Source organism: Ammodytes marinus (assembly GCF_949987685.1).
Source record: "Ammodytes marinus genome assembly, chromosome: 19".
Classification (NCBI taxonomy): Eukaryota; Metazoa; Chordata; class Actinopteri; order Uranoscopiformes; family Ammodytidae; genus Ammodytes; species Ammodytes marinus.
Window position 1 is genome coordinate 9,392,749 of NC_137223.1, and position 19,535 is coordinate 9,412,283.

A 19,535-nucleotide genomic window follows, 5' to 3' on the forward strand; every position below is an offset into this window, starting at 1 on the left:
TGATACAGTAACTACAGGGATTTAAAGTTACCTCCTCTCTTTATCTTTCTAACCTAAATATTACTGCTAACCACAGCAGTTTAGCTGTAATTACAGGATCTGGTTGAGGTGAAAGCCCCTCAGTGCTGCTGCTGTGCCTTTCCACCAGCACGGTAGCCATTAGGCCCCAACAGTTAACTCTATATTAATGTGGAGAGACAATCTCGAGGGGAAGAAATACTGCGCTTAAGTATCATTTTGAGGTATTTGTGTTTTACTGGAGTATTTTGGTTTATGCCGCTTTATACTTTATACTAGTTCTAACTATCTGAAGCTCTACTTTCTACTCTGCTACATGTATTTGACATCTACAATATAGCTACTAGTTACTTTTCAGGTTAAGTATGCACATTTAAAAGATCAAAATAACCGTATGAAATGGAATGCATTGTTAAAGATCACACCTATGGTTATCATTCATTTGGGTTCGTGACTCAAAGTCGTGTTTTACTGGGGACTCCTGCTATGTTTCATATGGTGTTGGTAGTTCCTTTTAAACTCATTCGTGTCACAGAGATTTAGTTTTTTTCTCTTTCCTGCCCCATTCATTATCTAACGACCCGTCAGATTAATTTGTTACCCTTTGTGATGTGCCCAATACAACAACAAAAAATACAAAAAATAAAAATAAATTAACGTAAACTTTTTCAGCCGATATTTTTCTTCTTCATGTATCATCTAATTTGACCACTGATGTGGGCCAAAAGAAAAACTAGGTCACTTTTTATAAAGTGGTTTTAACTACTAGCTAACTAACGACCTCATTCAGATACAACAACAAAAATTACACTTAATATAAACCATAAATATACTGTAGGTCTAATATTGTAAGACGTAATGTAATATAATGCCATCAGTTATAGGAGCCATTGTTCTCCATTTTGTGTACTGTAGTGGCAGATTTTGCATATGATATATCTCTGGACTCAAATGTTGGAATACTTATTAATGCAATAGGAAACATTGTTATTATCTTGTATAGACTTATAAGTGTAATGAAATATATTGCATGTTGGTTAATTGTAAACTGAAATGAAGATTCCTCAAATGCGTTTCCAACAAACCACTCAGACGGGCCACACCAACCTGACCCCTCCCATGTTTTACAATAACAATGCATGTATATTAGAACTGTCTGCAAAACAGCCTGTCACTCACTGTTAGGCGCCTGTCTGTCTCCCCAGCTTCTTTAAGTATCTCCCCCTCCTCTTGTAATACAATTTAGTCATCTTCCCCCACCCAGCTTCCTTAAGTATGTATATTTGAACCTGTCTACCTGTCTCCTACGATGTCCTTAAATATGTCATGACTTTAAGGGAACGTGGTCACTCTTTGCTGCACGCTACATGTGTTGGGATTAGTGACCACTCCGCGGAGTTTCTTGCTATTGATTGAAAATAAACCTTTTGCTATTACAAACGTATCACTCTGCTTGATTTCCTCATAACAGTACTTTAACTTGTTTTGTTGAAAATAACTCAATGCAGGACTTGTAGCAGAGTATGTTTACATTGCTTTACTGTCACTTTAAATCAATATGTGTTCTTATTCCACCACAGACAAACAATCCAACCAACTGTTTCCTGGTCCAATAAATCAAGCCTCTGCCTAGAAATAGACTCACAGTCACAATACTGTAGTGGTTGGGGAAGGTCTTTGTGGGATAGACGGGCCTCATGTATGGCGTCGTTGTTCCGGCTTTTCCTGCAACACAGTAAAAGTTCAGCCACACACCATGGATAAAGGAATAATATTAAAACCTGAATAGCTCTGTGTGAAATGCAATGCTTACGTAACTTGTTGATGACCGGAATGTGGCTGGCGTGATCTTTCAGGTACTGGGCCCTGAACCCATCCAAGGACACCAGGAAGAGGGGATGGGGAGAGGTGAACCTGGGTGAGGGTGGAGACACAGAGGCTTTAAGTGGACAAGGAGCCGGGTACGTGAACAGGAAATGGAATATTCACTCAGCGGGGAGACATTGATATCTTTGGCACCGGTAGTGTTGTACAGTAAGGTCTGTGTATAGAGATTACAAAGCAGCTCTTTGACTTGAGCAGGAAAGAGGGAAAAATAGGCACGTTACAGACTGACCACACACACACACACACACACACACACACACACACAGGAGGAGAATGGGAAGACACGTGACTTTAATGTTCTGTTCCGCACATGATGTCTACGTTTCTCAGAACTTGAAGTGAGGCATATTCCCCTCTAATATCAGTTTCACATTAAATTAATTGTCAGCGGATGTTACAGTTTATTGCTACATTATGATTAGTTATACTGTAATAAAATGATGGCAGCTAGCTACATAAGGGTGTGTACTGAAACTCCATACTTTGGCAATATCGAATGTTGAATGAGTCAAAAGTAGAAAAAAATTGTGTGGCATCAAATGATTATTAAACTTCTTTCGGCAGTCATTTTTCCCCCGTGCTTTTCCATTTCTCCTTTTCATTAACATAGTACTTCTACTTTAGCCCTGCAAATCAACATGTGAGAAAAAGTTTGCCATCAGCCATTTTCCAGAAGATCTGCTTCTTTGCGTGTAAAGACCAGACCACACATTATATTAAAAGAGTGGTTTGTCCGCAGAAACAATATAAACAAACCCAAGAGAATGATGTGACTTTTATATAAAACATTTATTTGTTTAAAGATATTTTCAAACTTAAAAATAGATCATTTGGAGCAAGTTTTCTTTTCCAAAGTCGTAACGAACCTGTCTGGGGTTACTCCCTAGCCAAAGCAGAAAAACACACACACACACACACACACACACACACACACACACACACACACACACACACACACACACACACACACACACACACACACACACACACACACACACACACACACACACACACACACACACACACACACACACACACACACACACACACACACACACACACACACACACACACACACACACACACACACACACACACACACACACACACACACGCCTGATTACTCGGAGTCATTATCCTTGTTTCCATAGACACATTTTCGTCTTTTCCACTTATATTAGCCAACACCATAGTCAAACGCCATGTGTTTGGTTTATTAAGACACTTGTTAAAAGAATAACATGAAAAACCGGAACTGAAGCGACAGAAAAGCCTTTCTGTGTGTCACAATGGTCACAGTCTAATGTGTCCTGCCTATTGACTACTGCCACAGGGTAACTGTGGGCGATACAGCTGAAAAGCTTCATTATCAACCTCGAAAACAAGAGAGAAGAGCTGATGTAATCCCAGCTGAGATTTGAAGTATCACTTTCTATTCAAAAACAACCCAAATCAAAACCAAAGTGTTGCATTACCCTTTGGGACAGTGCAGCTGGTGAGGTTCCTCATCTGCCGCGTGCAGCCACATCTGGCCCACTGATGGGAAAGAAGAACGTGTGGTGAGTGAAAAAAGGTATGTTTCCAGTTGCATGCAGTATATGGTTCTTCTGATCCTATGTGGCTGTAACACAATACTGATATCAATAAACAACAGGAAAGTTATTATATTGATCATTTTGGATGATAAAGTGCATTAGTGTGCTGAGAAAACTTTTGAATCCCCTGAAAAACTTGGTTCCAATTCTTCAATATTCTTTATCATATTAAATATTAATGACTTAAAAGGTGTAGTCAGCGATTCGAGAATAAAAAAAATCCAGTGTTAATACACAGCCTAGGCTCTGTAAACAGGCATGTTGCTAGCTACGGTGGCCCCCCTTTGTTATATCTGACCTGTGTTGTAGCTAGCTAGTTTCTCATCAGGTTATGCTAATGCTAGTGCCAATGCTTAACCCAACCAGGAGCTACAAACTGGGACAACGGTTAGCCAATGTTCTGCTTTTTGTACCTGAAGCTGCGGCTCGGTTGTCTAAGGAAGTCAACACATGTAGGCTAACAGACCTCTGAGTCCTCCACTTTGTTAGGGTTAGAAAGAGGTGAGAGAATTCAGCTAAACAGAACTTTCAAATCCAAGCAGGCGCATACGAGCTAATCTTAAGCAGAAAAGGCTTTATTTACATGTGCGTTTTGTTGGAACAATTGTCTGTATTATCACATCTAAAAAATTCAATAATAACAATTAGTTAGAAGTAGTATGCCTAGTTCCTCTTGAAAGTTAAGGAAAAACTCTGTATGTGTTATTGTATTATGTTTCAATACTCATGTAATGTAATGTCATCAGGCAAGTGGTTTTTTGCTTTGATCATATTTAATTGAGTTCTGGCAACTCAATTAAACAACCCCAGACCTTGACAACAACCCTTTGATTAAAAACAACTCCGATTGGTAAGCAGCAAAACATGACGTCACCTTTTTCCAACGCAACAACAAATTAAGAAGAGAATCACGAAAACAAAAAGAGGAAAAGCTATATTTTGTCCTTGACACTAGGCAAAAAGTCTTGTGTTTGCTTGAATGGAATTATTGAGTCACATTTTCGTGGCATTCAAGAGGAAGCAAAAGCGCAGAAATGCCACTTTGTAATCCACATATTCATGAGAAGACTGAAGACAGAAAGAGACTGGAGGTTGCCTGTGCTTCCTGGCCACTGAAGTCTTTCCACTGTTTCTTGGAGCTAGAAGAAAGCCTCTCTTAGAGCCACATGGATATGTTGCGTAGAACCCCAAATGGATAACAGCAATGACTCCATGAACAATATGCTCAAACGTCATATTTTAAGCCCAGACTTTATGCTGGGCAGGATGTGTTCACATAGAATAGAAACCATCTGGATTTCTGGAAACAACACAACAAGAAAAAAATATGCTTTTCTTAAAGTGGTGTGATCATTGAACTACTTACCCCTACTGTCATTTGAGGACAAAGGCACTAGACAACAAGGAGCATAACTACCTCAGACTAATTTACTTTATCTGAGACAATGTAAGTGAGTTACATGCACCTTAAAGCCTCCCACAACATACACAGCCTTTTTAAGTACTTGTATTCATTATTTCTTTGAACAAGCAGTAAATACAAATTGGATATACGTATGTCATGGGGAATCCTTTGGCAAAGGTAGTGATTTGACATCCTGACAATTGTTTCATATTCACTCCTTTTATCTCTGTTAAGGTTTCCACCAACCCCCCGGAGGGACACATTTGTCTCTTAAGCTGATTAATGCTGACCAGCCACATAACTAATAGTCATGTGATCCTTTCCTAATATAAACATATTGATCAATGTAGCTTTAAAGACACAGTGAAATGAAACTGAACTGATCCTGTGCCTAAGTCAATATTCCATTTATCTCATGCTACACGTGACAGAATGTCCTTGTGACGAAACCCTTAACTTTGGGTGATTACAAAAATGCATTCCGTTAAATGTGATTTGGGGGGCTAGCTAACCCCAGCCATTATATAAAGCCACACATGACTGTTAGCTAGTGGGTAGCTAGAAGAGCAATATCATAGTTAAGAGGAGTGTGTTTGGTGTGGTTTCAGCTGGAAAAAAAAACTTGTTTGCATTTCCAAATCATTAATTTACCCCTTATCTTCCTCTCTAATCTAACACCGCAGGTGAAGGAGGGGTTGGTGAATGTCAACAGTTTTCTGAAGCTCTGTCCTCCTCAGCTTTGTATCATGCTGTATTTGCGGCGCCACAACCACTTTGTTTAACTGTGATTTTAAGAAAGAAAAAAAAACATAGGATTTTTGGGATAGGAAATATAGAGCGAAGGATGGTCACATTAACAACCAGGAGGAGACTATTGTAAAGCAACAAAAGTGCAACAAAACAAATACAATATATGCCCTAATTTTTTTTTCTCCTGGGCAGCTCCCACAGCCTTTGGACACAAACTATTCGTCTTCCACAAGGACATTCCCACGGACAAGGTGACTCTGACCAGGGAGCCTTGGCAAACTCTTTCACCTTTCGATGCAACCGCCTTTTTCGAATACATCCGTCAAGTCTGCTGCTGACTGGACAGTTGACAGAGCAGGGAGTCTCAGCATGTCGGTGAGAAAGGCCCCTCCTCACTGCATCTCAAGGCCAGCCGTGCGGTTTGGACCCGTCCCGGAGAGCAGCTCTGTCTCAGAAGACAAGTTGCTGTGGTCTGTAATCCAGGAGAAAACCCCGCTCTCAGCAGCATTTTATACTACATGCTGTCGGCCTCTTGGAAGATATACAGTCCTGGTGGCTTGTATTTATTTCCTTTCATGTGTTTTTTTCTAAAAACCTCACCAAGAAAACAACAGCACTGTTTGAAAGATGTAAACGCTCCGACAAAAGCTGCATAGACATGAATAGCGCCAGAGTAGGAGTGTGTGGGTGAGGGAAAAGTCAGAATTTTATTTTTCCCATATGGCTCTCATAGTTGGGTAGGAAGTATTAGAAAAAAAGGGAAATGCCACAGAAAAGAGAGAGAGAGAGAGAGCACCCCGCCCAGGCTAGGGGCAGTAGTTGCCCACAGAGTCACCACCGCGGCCCCCGAAATGGAAGAGAGGGGTGTTTTGGCACAGCGGTTTGCAACAAAGAGGCACACTGACGCCACTGCCCACGTCTCACCAGAGGGAATCTATAGCTCCAGAACGCATGCCAACCCCTCGGATGAACATTCCTGTCTCACTTAAGTGTGTGTTTACGACTCGTATTGCAACAGTGCGCCAAAAAAAAAAGCTGGATGGCACCACCCTGACAGAAGCATAGGTTACCGTGTGGACAAATCGTATAATGCAGGGGTCAACATTCACCCCTGTGTCTCAAGTTTACCGGCTTGCTGGTAACTTGACCCCTCCCTCACTCATATCAAGGCTGTTCTAAATGCTGCCAGTTTAGAGTGTCTGAGGAATCTACAGTGGGAAGTTAGCAGGGTCTATATTAGGTTCACTTCGTATATTAGGTTCAGGTTTGTATAGCCTCAATGTAGCAGGATGCAGGCTTTTTTTGTAAGTCTGCACACCAACAACTTGAAGCCAACTCTCACCAGCCTCCGTTGAATGAGTGATTTACAATGTAACCTGAGATGTTTATTCCTGACTCTTGTCTCTCTTTGTCGAAGCTAAAGAGTCTTCATTCAGACTGTCTGTGTTGACGACAGAAGGTTGTGGCTCGGACGGTTTTCAAATTAATTAATTAAGACTTTAATAAACACTACATTTAGAAAAAAAAACATTAATACACTCACTGTAAAACATACAGTACTGCCGTAATCTATCGGTCTTCTTTAAATCTGTGGAGTTTTGGTGTATTCTTGAGGTATATTTCCTCTTTTGATGAAAAGTGCCGTGCCATTTAGCCATGGAATCTTACAGATAATACCAACAACAGTAGTTATAATGAAAGTAATAATATTCATGATAAAAAATCAAGACAGTGAAATGGGAAACGGGGCCTACCTTCATCGCTCTTTTTTTGGGAAAGCACCACAGCTAGGATGACCACCACTAAGCACAGCAGCAGCACCTACAATCCAGAGAAAATATTTCAGAATGATTAGTTATAGTTACTGAAGACAGCAGCTCATACATCACATACAGGTGACAACAAAACAAACTCTTTGCTCTGGCAAAAAAAGAAGAAGTCAATAGGTCCTGTGTCTTCAAAATAATGTGCTGATGTTACAAAATATGACAACCACCACTATTATACCTGACAGCTGTTTGTTACTACCTTTGATGGAATGAAAACTGAAAACAAATACATTTTTCCACAGGATATTTTGAATGACATTGTGGTGAAAGTGGCCTTGGCTGATTCTACTGGCATTCTAGACACACTCAACTACAGTACATGCTTTGTAACCATAATAATAACAGACTGTGAGAGACTTGTGGCTGCTTAAGAGAAGCTGTAAATCAGGACACTTTGGGAAGCAACTCCTGCAGAAACAGAAAGTGTGCATCCTACTGACCCTCCTTTTTTTTTTTTTAACCATTATTTATACAGGTATATCCCATTAAGACCGAAGACTCTTTTGCAAGGGAGACCTGTTTCCCTTTCCCACGTTACCATTCACACATACATTCATTATTCATACACCGATAGCAGGCTAACTATCGACATTCACACGAGGCAAGTTGGGTGAAGTGTCTTGCCCAAGGACACAACAACTATGACACAGGTGGCAGGGCGGGGATCGAACCTCCAACCCTTTGATCATCGGCCGACCCGCTCTACCAACTGACCAACATCACCACATGAACACGCAGCCGTTGTCGTCAAATAGTGCTGCGATGGAGAACAGCGAGTCATTGATCACGGGAACAGAGACCCGCCTCTTTATAGGGCTATGTCACCTGATTGGATAAAAACAAGCGGGATACTCAACATTTTATCTGGCAATTACTGCAAGGCTGAATGACTGGGAGAACTGTGTTATGAACTGCACATACTGTTTAAGTAATTGATGTATGAATATAGAGTGATTTAACACTTATATTAACAAAATACATATCACTTCTCAATGTTTGGTTTTGACTCAATTCTTTTAATAAAAAACTCTTGGTTCTCAAAGGATAATTTGTAATAACTTTGGTGATCCACTGACCTTTACTATAGTGCCACTATGAGCTAACAAGTGTGTTTTAGTGATTGACCCGAAAGCTGTTGATAGATTACCATGAAATTGGATTTCGACTGTTTTGTTTTTTTACCTCACGATAAATGTAATGACTTAGATGATTTCTGGAGTTTCTAATTAGAACCATCATCTGATCCAAACTTCAATTAATTCAAAAAAAATGTTTCTCCATAATCCACAGCTGTACTTTCTGCTTGGTGGTTTATTTATAAATGCTGGAATGCTGACAAGCTAAACTAATATGGTCAGCATTACACTCCAAGCATCAGCATGTTTATGTTAGCTTGGAGCTCAAAGCACCACCTTGACTTTATTCCTTCATTCTTTGACCCATTTATTAATGTTGGTTTCTGTAATTGAAAAGAGGACCAAGACCTTAACACTTTGTTATCAGTGTCTCGGCTCATATCTGCCCAAATATGGCTGCTCACTTATGGGGGAGAATGTTGTAAGAAGGAGGCGGTCACGGTTAAACAGAATTACAGCATGTCCATGAAGTTCCATGATTTCTTATCTTTTTTCCCATTAAGCATCTTGAAACTGTAACTGCTTACTCATCACATAATCATCGACATCTGCCTCTGAAAGCGATGACTTAAGAGTGAGTCTCTCTAAAAACATGAAGATACTCTGCAAATAGTGTTGCATCATTTCTTTACTTTGTTGCAAACCTTCTCTGGAATCTCTTACAGGAGCCATAACATCTTAATATTACCTATCTTCTTTGTCTTGCCCTTAGTGTCAAATGGGAAGCGGGGGGAATATACTCTTTTATCCAATGCACACAAACTTATCTCGGTTCAGTATTTTCTTTTTCAAACTGAGACATAAGGTAAAGCCAATCTGAACACTTAAATCCAACAGAAGCACACTAGGAGGATGTTGATAATATATACACAGGGAACTATTTTTGTCTTGTTTTTAAGACAAACTCAGCCCTCTGACTCAACCCTGAATTAGATGTTTTTAAGCCTAAGTCTTTGATTTATTCACCATGGAAGATGCAGTTGTGTGAAGTCAGACATAAAAACAGGAAATCATCACCCACAAGTAAATCCATTGAGTGGGATTCCCATGCACAAGAGTTCCTAGACGGCTATGAAAATATGCTGCTATTTGTGTGTGTGTGTGTGTGTGTGTGAGTGTGGTGTCTGGGTATGTGCACCTATTTTTCTCCATCTATAGGTGGAGAGACAGAGATGGAGAGAGGGAGAGAGAGAGAGAGATGGATTGGAACAACCACCTTGGGAAAGACTTGGTCTTTGTGGGTTGTAAAAGTAAACTGTCTGGTGGAATCCTACGAGGTTTGTCTGTCTCTACTTACTTCAATTTGGTCTCTATTGTCTGCACAGTGGAGTCCGGAATTAGACTCAACTGGCACAACAAACCATTAAAAAACATTTCCCTAAAGGCATTAGTAGTGTTTGAAAAATAAGTAGCTCTCCCTTTTTGTCCAAAGTCCCAAGATGTTGCGATTGTCCTTCTGTGAGTCGGTCAAATAACACTGTGTTGCAACAATATCACACAACGATGCATGACAGGACAGCAGATACTGTTGTCTCGACCTTGCCCCACATGTGTTTTTAATTAGTATACCAAGCAGACAGCAACAGAAAACGCAAGTTCCTGTGGATTTAGCTGGAGGTTGCTAGTAAAGGTGTGTATACAGTATACTGTGTATCATACTGTCAGATGATTATCTAGGTCAGGGGTGTCCAAACTTTTTTCACTGAGGGCCACATACAGAAAAATCTACGAAGGGCCGGGCCACTTTGCAAAAATAACACATTTATCAGGACATGTAGCTGCTCTGATGTTTAGTTTCATAGTGTTTTCATAAATTGTAATCCTTCTTCACGGCAACACTTTACTTGCACATTAAACAGATACATTCCCCCTCTTGTTAAATGCCATTGATACACCCAGTGTTTTCTGCTTTTGCGTCCAATGTCCAGCTGGGTGAAAATAGTAGCCAGCCGAGATCCCGACCCTCCAAGGGGGGTCCGGGGGTATGCCCCCCCCGGGAGATTTTTTTAAGTTTTTAAAGTGAAATGCATGAATCTGGTGCACTTTGAGAGGGAAATTAAGAGGCTGAAGAATTTTGTATGAAAAAAATGGAGACACTGTGTCAGATGAATTAGAAGCTATTGGAGAAGGACACATGGATTTTCCATAATAATATTAATTTAAAATAAAATGTTATGCAGGGTCCCCTGGGATGGGCTTGGAGCTCTTTTTCTTTTTTGGGACATATTTCTCTGTAATATAATGAGTGCATTTAAATTATTTAAAAATTAAAAGGGCCATATTACATTATATTTTTTAAATGTGCCACGGGCCAATCAATCAGTGTTTGACACCCCTGCACTAGTGGGTTAACTAAGAAATGCAAAAAAAAAAAAAAAAAAAAAATGTGTTTTTTTTTTTTTTTTTTTTTTCAAAGGGCCATATTACATTATATCTTTAAAATCGGCCGCGGGCCAATAAAAAGCGGGCCGCGGGCCGCAGTTGGCCCGCGGGCCGTAGTTTGGACACCCCTGATCTAGGTGTATGGTTTACATTAGTGGGTACACAGTAGGCCTCATAACTAAATTTATTTTATGTATCTACTCTACTCTAAACAAAAAAACAAAACAAAAGTTCTAAATCCATCTACATCAGAGCAGTATCACTGACATAGTCTTTGCAGTTCTTTCAATTATGGTTTTAGGCTTCATGTAAAACCCCCAAAGATCTTGCAAGGTTAGTCTTAAGCCCAGAGGAGCTGCGAGCAATAACAGCTGCTGTTGTTTTGGACACTTTTGCTTTTTGATGAGAATGAAGTGAGGGTGAACACAAACTAAATAGTCGCACTATTGTCTGAGCGGATACTCATCATGAAATCGAAAGATCGTGTGGTAGTAAAGTGTCACAGAGCACTGAGTTCCAGAAGCAGAAGTATACAGACCACACACACACACACACACACACACACACACACACACACACACACACACACACACACACACACACACACACACACACACACACACACACACACACACACACACACACACACACACACACACACACACACACACACACACACACACACACACACACAGTGAATATTTTGTGATGCAAGATGTTGGTCTCACAACCAAAGCTATCTGAGGACAACACCTTGTGCTCTTGAGAATTTGTGTGTTTTATTGTTTTCATTCCTGAACCCAACTCCTCAGTCCACTTGCCCTGCTGTGTCCCTCCCCTGCTGCAACCCATAAAAAAAACCTCCAGATTAAATGTCTGAAATAGGATCTATAGCCAAACACAGTGGCTGTTAAACAACTTGTTCTGGGACTTTCTGACTGCACCGGACATTAATCTGAAAGCTTTTTATTCCACTCTACCGTGGTCTCAAAAGGTCCGGACACACCGCCAGCATGTCCACCTGCGGAGACACTCCTGGCCTGTGTCTTTTTGCACTGGGGTGTCAACATTTAGTTTCCACTTTCACGCTGGCAGCGCTGACCGTCTGGGCCGTGTGACAGCCGTGGATTAACTGCGCTAGAGAGTAAACAGTGTAGAAATGCAGACCTGAGGCATGTGGTAGTATTTGATTCCTGGTGAGTGAGTAACGACTTGCGATAAAGTTAGGCCCATATGACATCTTACCATAGGTTTCGTTTTGTTTGGGACAAAAAGCCCAAATCAAAAAGAAATGCAGTGAATAGACATTTTAAAGTTAACTAGAGTAACTGGAAAAAAGGAACATTTAGCATTTTTTTCCACTTTCTCCACCCATTTTCAGCTTTAACAGTAACTAACTCAGCATGTAAGAGAGTTTATGGACACATTTCATATAGACACATAAACATGCTATAGAGCCTTTTACAGGACATATCCAGGAGATAAAGGTGACCATATGGCCCAATTCATAGACAGATACACTCAACAAAAATATAAACGCAACACTTATGTTTTTGCTCCCATTTTTCATGAGATGGACTTAAAGATCTAAAATTCATTCCAGATACACAATTGTACCATTTCTCTCAAACATTGTTCACAAATCTGTCTAAATGTGTGATAGTGAGCACTTCTACTTTGCTGAGATAATCCATCCCACCTCACAGGTGTGCCACATCAAGATGCTGATCTGACATCATGATTAGTGCACAGGTGTACCTTAGACTGTCCACAATAAAAGGCCACCCTGAAATGTGCAGTTTTGTCTCACAGCAAAATGCCACAGATGTCACAAGCATTGAGGGAGCGTGCAATTGGCATGCTGACAGCAGGAATGTCAACCAGATCTGTTGCTCGTGCATTGAATGTTCATTTCTCCACCATAAGCCGTCTCCAGCAACTTCGCACAGCCATTGAAGAGGAGTGGACCAACATTCCACAGGCCACAATTGACAATCTGATAAACTCTATGCGAAGAAGATGTGTTGCACTGCATGAGGCAAATCGTGGTCACACCAGATACTGACTGGTTCTGAGTCCCCAGACCCCCAATAAAGCAAAGAAAATGCACATTTCAGAGTGGCCTTTTATTGTGGACAGTCTAAGGCACACCTGTGCACTAATCATGATGTCAGATCAGCATCTTGATGTGGCACACCTGTGAGGTGGGATGGATTATCTCAGCAAAGCAGAAGTGCTCACTATCACACATTTAGACAGATTTGTGAACAATGTTTGAGAGAAATGGTACAATTGTGTATCTGGAATGAATTTTAGATCTTTAAGTCCATCTCATGAAAAATGGGAGCAAAAACAAAAGTGTTGCGTTTATATTTTTGTTGAGTGTATAATGGTCTGAGGCCCAGACTCTAAAAGCCCCCAACCCCTAAACCACTCTTCCTATACCAGGCTGGCAAGTACACTGACTTTTCCGCAGATACACATTACACAGGATTCATGGCAACAGCATCTAAACTTAGTCATGGGCACACATTCACCTGCATCTGATGTGCAGTTTTGGAAAGCCCTCGCCTTTCTCAGACGCAATATCATTCAAATATGACACAAAATAAATCATCATGGGGAGAAATACAGCTTTCTATGTGCAACTTCTATGCAGTTGAGATTAATGAAAAAATGGGGCCCCTCAGGCCCATTTAAAAAGATAAAGGGTGGATTTGGATAACTCCTTTCAAGAATGTAGTGTTTAACATGAATATTAGTCTTGTTTTCATAACCTTATTTAAATGTGTGTCATGATCAGTTTCAGTTCGAAACTAGAGAACAATTAGTTTGGAAATCATAAAATGACCTGCACTACTGTTCTGCAGGACTGTGAAAGGAAAATAAAACCAACGTTTTGGTCATGTTAAAGAGTAAAGTGTTCACTCAGGGAGACCGGCAGTGTAGTAGGTATAGTCGCAGTGAACGTACCCCAGCAATGATTTTATAGCGGTTACTCTTGCTCCTTCCCCGGTCACTGTTGTTCCTCTGACTCTCCACCTCTGGTGCCCCAAATAAAGAGGCAGCATGCTCGGCGGAGCGCTCCTCTCCTTTGGTTACCTCCATGCTACTGAGCGCTGAAAAAGAGGGGGAATTAAAAAAATACTCCTGCCTGAAGGAATGTTTCCAGGAGGGACTGAACTGCAGCTTTCCCCCCGGTGAGGAGAAATGTGTGGTGCGGGCTATAGGATGTGAACCTCTGCTCCTCCACTGGAAGCACCGCCTTGTTCTGTTGACGTCCTCCCAAAGTTTACCAGCATGTGATTGATCTTGAGCGGGGGGGCTGATTCAAGAAATAAGCAGAGCATAGGCTACCTCAACAGTCTGGTAGGAGTCATTTTACCCCGGAGTCAGTTCACGAGGAAGTTCTCACACTTGGAAACTTCAGAAAGAAACTGGAGCTTTAGGTGAAAATAAAAAGAACAACAAAAATGGACAAACTCATTCCAGATGTGTGTTGGCTTGTTTGAGCGTGTCTCTGGAGTTTAACGCGTGTAATTCATCAAGACAAAGAACAAACAGTCAAACAATGTGGAACTTTAATTAAGTTGTACTGTGAGTGGTGACTGGGTTCTGCTGCCCCCTAGGGGTCTGTCTGGAGTGGTGCGGCCGAATAAACTGTAACCTTGTAATTTGCATAGATCAATAACGGTAATCTAAGTTAAATGAGGTACATAGTTTTTGCACAATAAATGTTTGGTATTTCTGCTGATTATACAATGTGTTATTAGTATATCTTGCCAGTACACGTCACATATTGAGCGTTATACATGATAGAATAAGGCAGAAATTATTTATAGTTGTATTACAGTATATTCCATGATTTTCTGAAAGTTAAGGCTTCTATACTATTCGCTGATACTTCGGTTATCTGACAATGTAAAACCAGTAATGATATCTCTGCGGTGCTTCCAAACTAGTTTGCACATAACATATCACCCCATATTTGGCAATTCAGTTGTATAACCACAAAGCTTCCTGTGTCATTTACGTCATAATAGCCTATCTATGTGTTCGTTTAAAATCTGTCAAGGTGTGTCACGATAAACAAGACTGAGAGCACAGTGCTGAAAAGTGACAGTAGCCTATGCACTCGATGACACTTAGAGACGACAGTTATAAATATTCATCTGTGTCAGAAACACATAGATATGTCATTATGATGCACTCTCTCAGTGTTAAATAAAGCTCTGCTGTTGAGCTCCATGTGCAAGTATCACATATGGAGGTATTATAGTCTGTTGAACCTTCAGCTACTGAAAGAAATATGTTCACGCTCCAAACACTCGCTTGACATCTACCATCTAAAATTATACTTGCTTCCTGAGCAGTTCTGCCAATGTGTATTTATATGAAATTATAATTACTGTGATTAATATACTTCCACAACCCACGTGCACACTTGGATCCCATTTTCCAAATTGCCTCCGAGTATACTGTATATATATAGTCCATTTCCACCTACCCATAGTTGGCCTATGAGCCATGACAGAGTACACTTTTCGTTTACCCCATTGTCTAAAAGGAACACAGTAACAATGCATTTTGCAAACTTAACATGTTGTTAAAAATCAGAACATGATGCTGTAGTGTGGATACTATCGACTTGATGTAAAAGAGATAGATCATACATACACACTTGATGTAGTGTGCTTTAGTGATCCAGTAAACTGCAGTATAAAAGCAGCCACAGGAGAGCAGTGTTGCACCACCCATTAGAGTTACATTCAACTGCCTTTCCCCTGGGTTAAAGATATGTTCATGGAGCAAAAAGAAGTGCTATAAATATAACAGAAATACTGCTCCTGGTCGCTGACAGCTTTAACACAGGCATATTCCAGTTTACCATCTGATCCAGTTGTTTCCTGTGGTGTGATAATGAAGATCACATGTGGCTTGAACTCCCAACCAGCTTTTATCTCTGTCTCCCTGTGAATGTGTACGTTTGCTTTCCTCTTTGTACTGTGTGCATGTACTGAGTATGAAAGTAAACATCATTTTGTGTTGTCATTTTTAAGCTACAAGTGTGTCCGTGCTGTGCATGACTGTGTGTGGCTAGTGCTACAGTGATTCTGTGGGACACTGTGTGTGTGCCCGTGTGTGCCTGTGTGTGTGTGTGTGTGTGTGTGTGTGTGTGTGTGTGTGTGTGTGTGTGTGTGTGTGTGTGTGTGTGTGTGTGTGTGTCCTCCTGCTCAGTGAACTGCATGTCTCTCCCTACAGCTGTCCCCGGCCCTGCTGGATTTCACAACATGACCTTTGATGGTGACCTACACATGTAGCACTTACTGTCCTCATCATCATCACATGTTTCCTTTCCACGTCTTCCAGTCTTTCCAATAAATATTTTCCAATGCCGCAAGCCTTGCTCTGGCTGAATCGTTGCCAAAATTGCCAAAGGCATGTTGTTGAAACTCATGAAATGTAAATAAATAAATAAAATGTAATTAAAAAAAGCATTTGGTATTCTCATGTTTGAATATATCATTCAGTATGTATGTGCATGTTTTTGCTATAAAAAGTCAGGGATCCTCTCATTGCATTTCTGACCCCACCAGATCAAAATATGAAGAGGAGCAGTCACCAACAGAAGAAAGACAATCACCATGTTGACCCCTGGTCAGCTTTCTGGCTCAGCTTACCTTCTCTGATAAAAGTGAACCTGTCTTCTCTCTTTCACACTTAATTTTTGCAACCTCAACCTGATGGTTTAACTTTTCACGATGCATTTGCCACAGCAGTGGTGTTCAAATGATAGACCAGTACAGACCAGTACCTGAAGGCAGCATCCCTTAAAGCACCTCCTACTGCACCATGGCAACACATTTATCTCATACAAGTCAACCTATAAAATGTACTTTACTGTATCTCAAACTGCTGTGCTTGTAGTGTTTCTATTTGTCTTCAACGCCGGCTATCCCTTTTAAAAATTTATGGAATTTCCCTTGTCTTGCTCGATTGGTGTAGAAAGTTTTGTCATACCTTTGCACTGTACCTTCTTTGCCCTTCAGCATTTATCTGAATTGTAACTGGTAGGTTATAGCAGGTGCATCACTAACACTTCAAGAAATTTGGTCTAGATCTGGCCATTAAATAGCAGTGCTGATGGACAGTGGCCATTAACATTGAAGTGTCCTGTGTGTGGCCGACTCTTTACTGTAAAATTGAGATTCTTGTATGGCTGTACGAAGAGTCCTGTTTTTCAAGTTGACCTTTTTCTCAGGTCATTATGGGGTGTAATGCCGATTTTCCTTAAAATATGTTATCAATCCTTAGCAAGAAACAGAGTGCCGTTGTCGGTGAGAATGCCCTCTCTTAAAATCCCATGAGTTGCAAATGAATGTATTGCACATTTAATTGAATGTTTTCCTGAGGTGGGATATCAATCGTCACCCATCTAAAATAATAGTCAGCGGTAATAGGTCTACTGATGGGAATGGCCCATTAGCTCAGACAGTGTCCTGGCTCCTGTTTTGTCCTTAGACATCTTCCAATATTATGCCCCAGACTATGAGTGCTTTACATCCACCAAGAATGCTTTTTTCCCACTTTCCCTTAACAGCCCCTTAAGTATATAACTGGCTCCATTTCCACTCATTCCCTGCCAGATTGTCAAAGTGGCTCGGTGCCCTTGCTTTGTGTACCTACTTGCCCTTCTTCACCTTTTACTGCCACTGTTCCCTGTTCTCTGCTGGATTCTCTCTGTTTACAATGTCTGGACCCGCCTCCCATTGCCAGTAAGCCTTTTTGTATCTTCACCTAACCAATACATCCCTGTATGTCTGTTGCTGGTTGTTTATTCAATGAATGTATGGGATATAATCCAGAATAAGTCTATTCAGACAATCCACAACAAATACATGAAGTTGAACAGTCCGATCAGCAACAATTGCCCCTCGACAGCCGATGCAGTTTTGATCAGTTTTAACAGTCTCTACCGTCTGACTCGGATGCTCTAAAATCAATTAGAACCATGCAAAGCCCCTGCCAGCACTTGATGGTAAAGTGGATTGGCTGTAATCCAGACCGAGCCCGTGAGTTATGAATGACACATCTAGGCAGAGCAGCAGTATAGGTGTGTTTAAAGAATTCATCAGCTGACAGTTGCGCGACTTTCCCCAAGAGATTTACTGTATGGGAGCTTGTAAATCTCCCATGAATTATTCCCTCAACATGACACAAGCCTCAGCCCATGTTGTTGAAAGTGTCTGTCTTCTCAGACACATCTGTCACTGTCTGCCTGTCAACAGGGATGGATAAATAGATAGATAGATAGATAGATAGATAGATAGATAGATAGATAGATAGATAGATAGATAGATAGATAGATAGATAGATAGATAGATAGATAGATAGATAGATAGATAGATAGATAGATAGATAGATAGATAGATAGATAGATAGATAGATAGATACCACATATACTTTCCCACATTACACTACACTACTGTCTATATTAAACCTGCACAATTGCACAATACAGTACAGCTCTCCTTTTTTAAAGAACATGTATTTTAAAGTTTTTCTTTATATATTTTCTATTCATATTACATTGAATGCAACATCATAGCAAGGCAAATTCTGTGTATGTACAGTATGTATGTGTAAACTTACTTGGCAATAAAAGCGCTGGACTTTCACATTGTGTTTTGCATAATTGTGCTGATTCGAGTATGTTACATAAACACGTTTTGATAAAAGTAAATCTTGAGAGGTGAATGTCACCGCAGCTTTCTATCCCTGAACAAGATATATATTTTGGGAAATGTAATGCGGTGCAGAGAGCAGTGCAGTGCAGTGACAGTGTGGGACACTTACAGACAGTGCTGTGCCCACGTCTCTCTCAACACATAAATGTATGTGGAGGAGTTATGGTCAGTGTCCTGCAGCTGCAAAGCATTTTCAGCCTTGAGGGTTACATTTTTCTCATGCAGCCTGCCAGCACTGATCACTCGCAACACGTAAGCCTTTGTTTATTTACCTTATTACACTATACATTCAGTGTTGTTTATCTTTGTACAGCTTCTTCACTCCACTGCATCCCAACCTGAGTTAAGGCCTTAAAAGGTCACATGATGGGTTTTACTGCCCGGAATACAAACAAATGTTTGAACGAAAATACAGGATAATGATTTTATTATTGGTCCTTTGACGTCTCTTCTACCTCGATACCTATCCAGCCCTGCTGCTGTGTGATAAACAAACTATCTTGTCCATTAAACAGAACAAGACAGACTTGTTTTTAATGCGAGTAAATCATGTTTCTTTAAAACAACCTCTGAATATTTGGCGAGGCTTTTAATAAAAAGCGACACATTGAACATTGTTTGCCACCTGGGAGAACAGGACAGCAGTGCAATCAATTGAAGTGACTCACTGACTCACACACACACAGTCCCTTGTGACTGGTGCATGTGGTACTTAAAGGTAAAAAAGAGCATGCAAGAATATTGACAGGCAGTGTGTGGGGGCAGAGGTCAGTTCGGAAAAATCC

General features: G+C 40.6%; 1 protein-coding gene across 1 annotated transcript in view; it reads right to left on the minus strand.

Annotated features, from left to right (window-relative positions):
- enpp1 (ectonucleotide pyrophosphatase/phosphodiesterase 1) overlaps positions 1-14,217 on the minus strand; it is a 31,800-nt gene extending 17,583 nt beyond the window's left edge. Inside the window, exons 1-5 of the mRNA XM_080047426.1 lie at positions 13,976-14,217; positions 7,410-7,476; positions 3,381-3,441; positions 1,832-1,932; positions 1,664-1,743 (exon numbers count right to left, since the gene is read on the minus strand). Coding sequence (XP_079903552.1) covers positions 1,664-1,743; positions 1,832-1,932; positions 3,381-3,441; positions 7,410-7,476; positions 13,976-14,110 — 444 coding nt within the window. The 5' untranslated portion in view covers positions 14,111-14,217. The remainder of the gene's footprint in view (positions 1-1,663; positions 1,744-1,831; positions 1,933-3,380; positions 3,442-7,409; positions 7,477-13,975) is intronic.
- Positions 14,218-19,535: the final 5,318 nt, after the last annotated feature.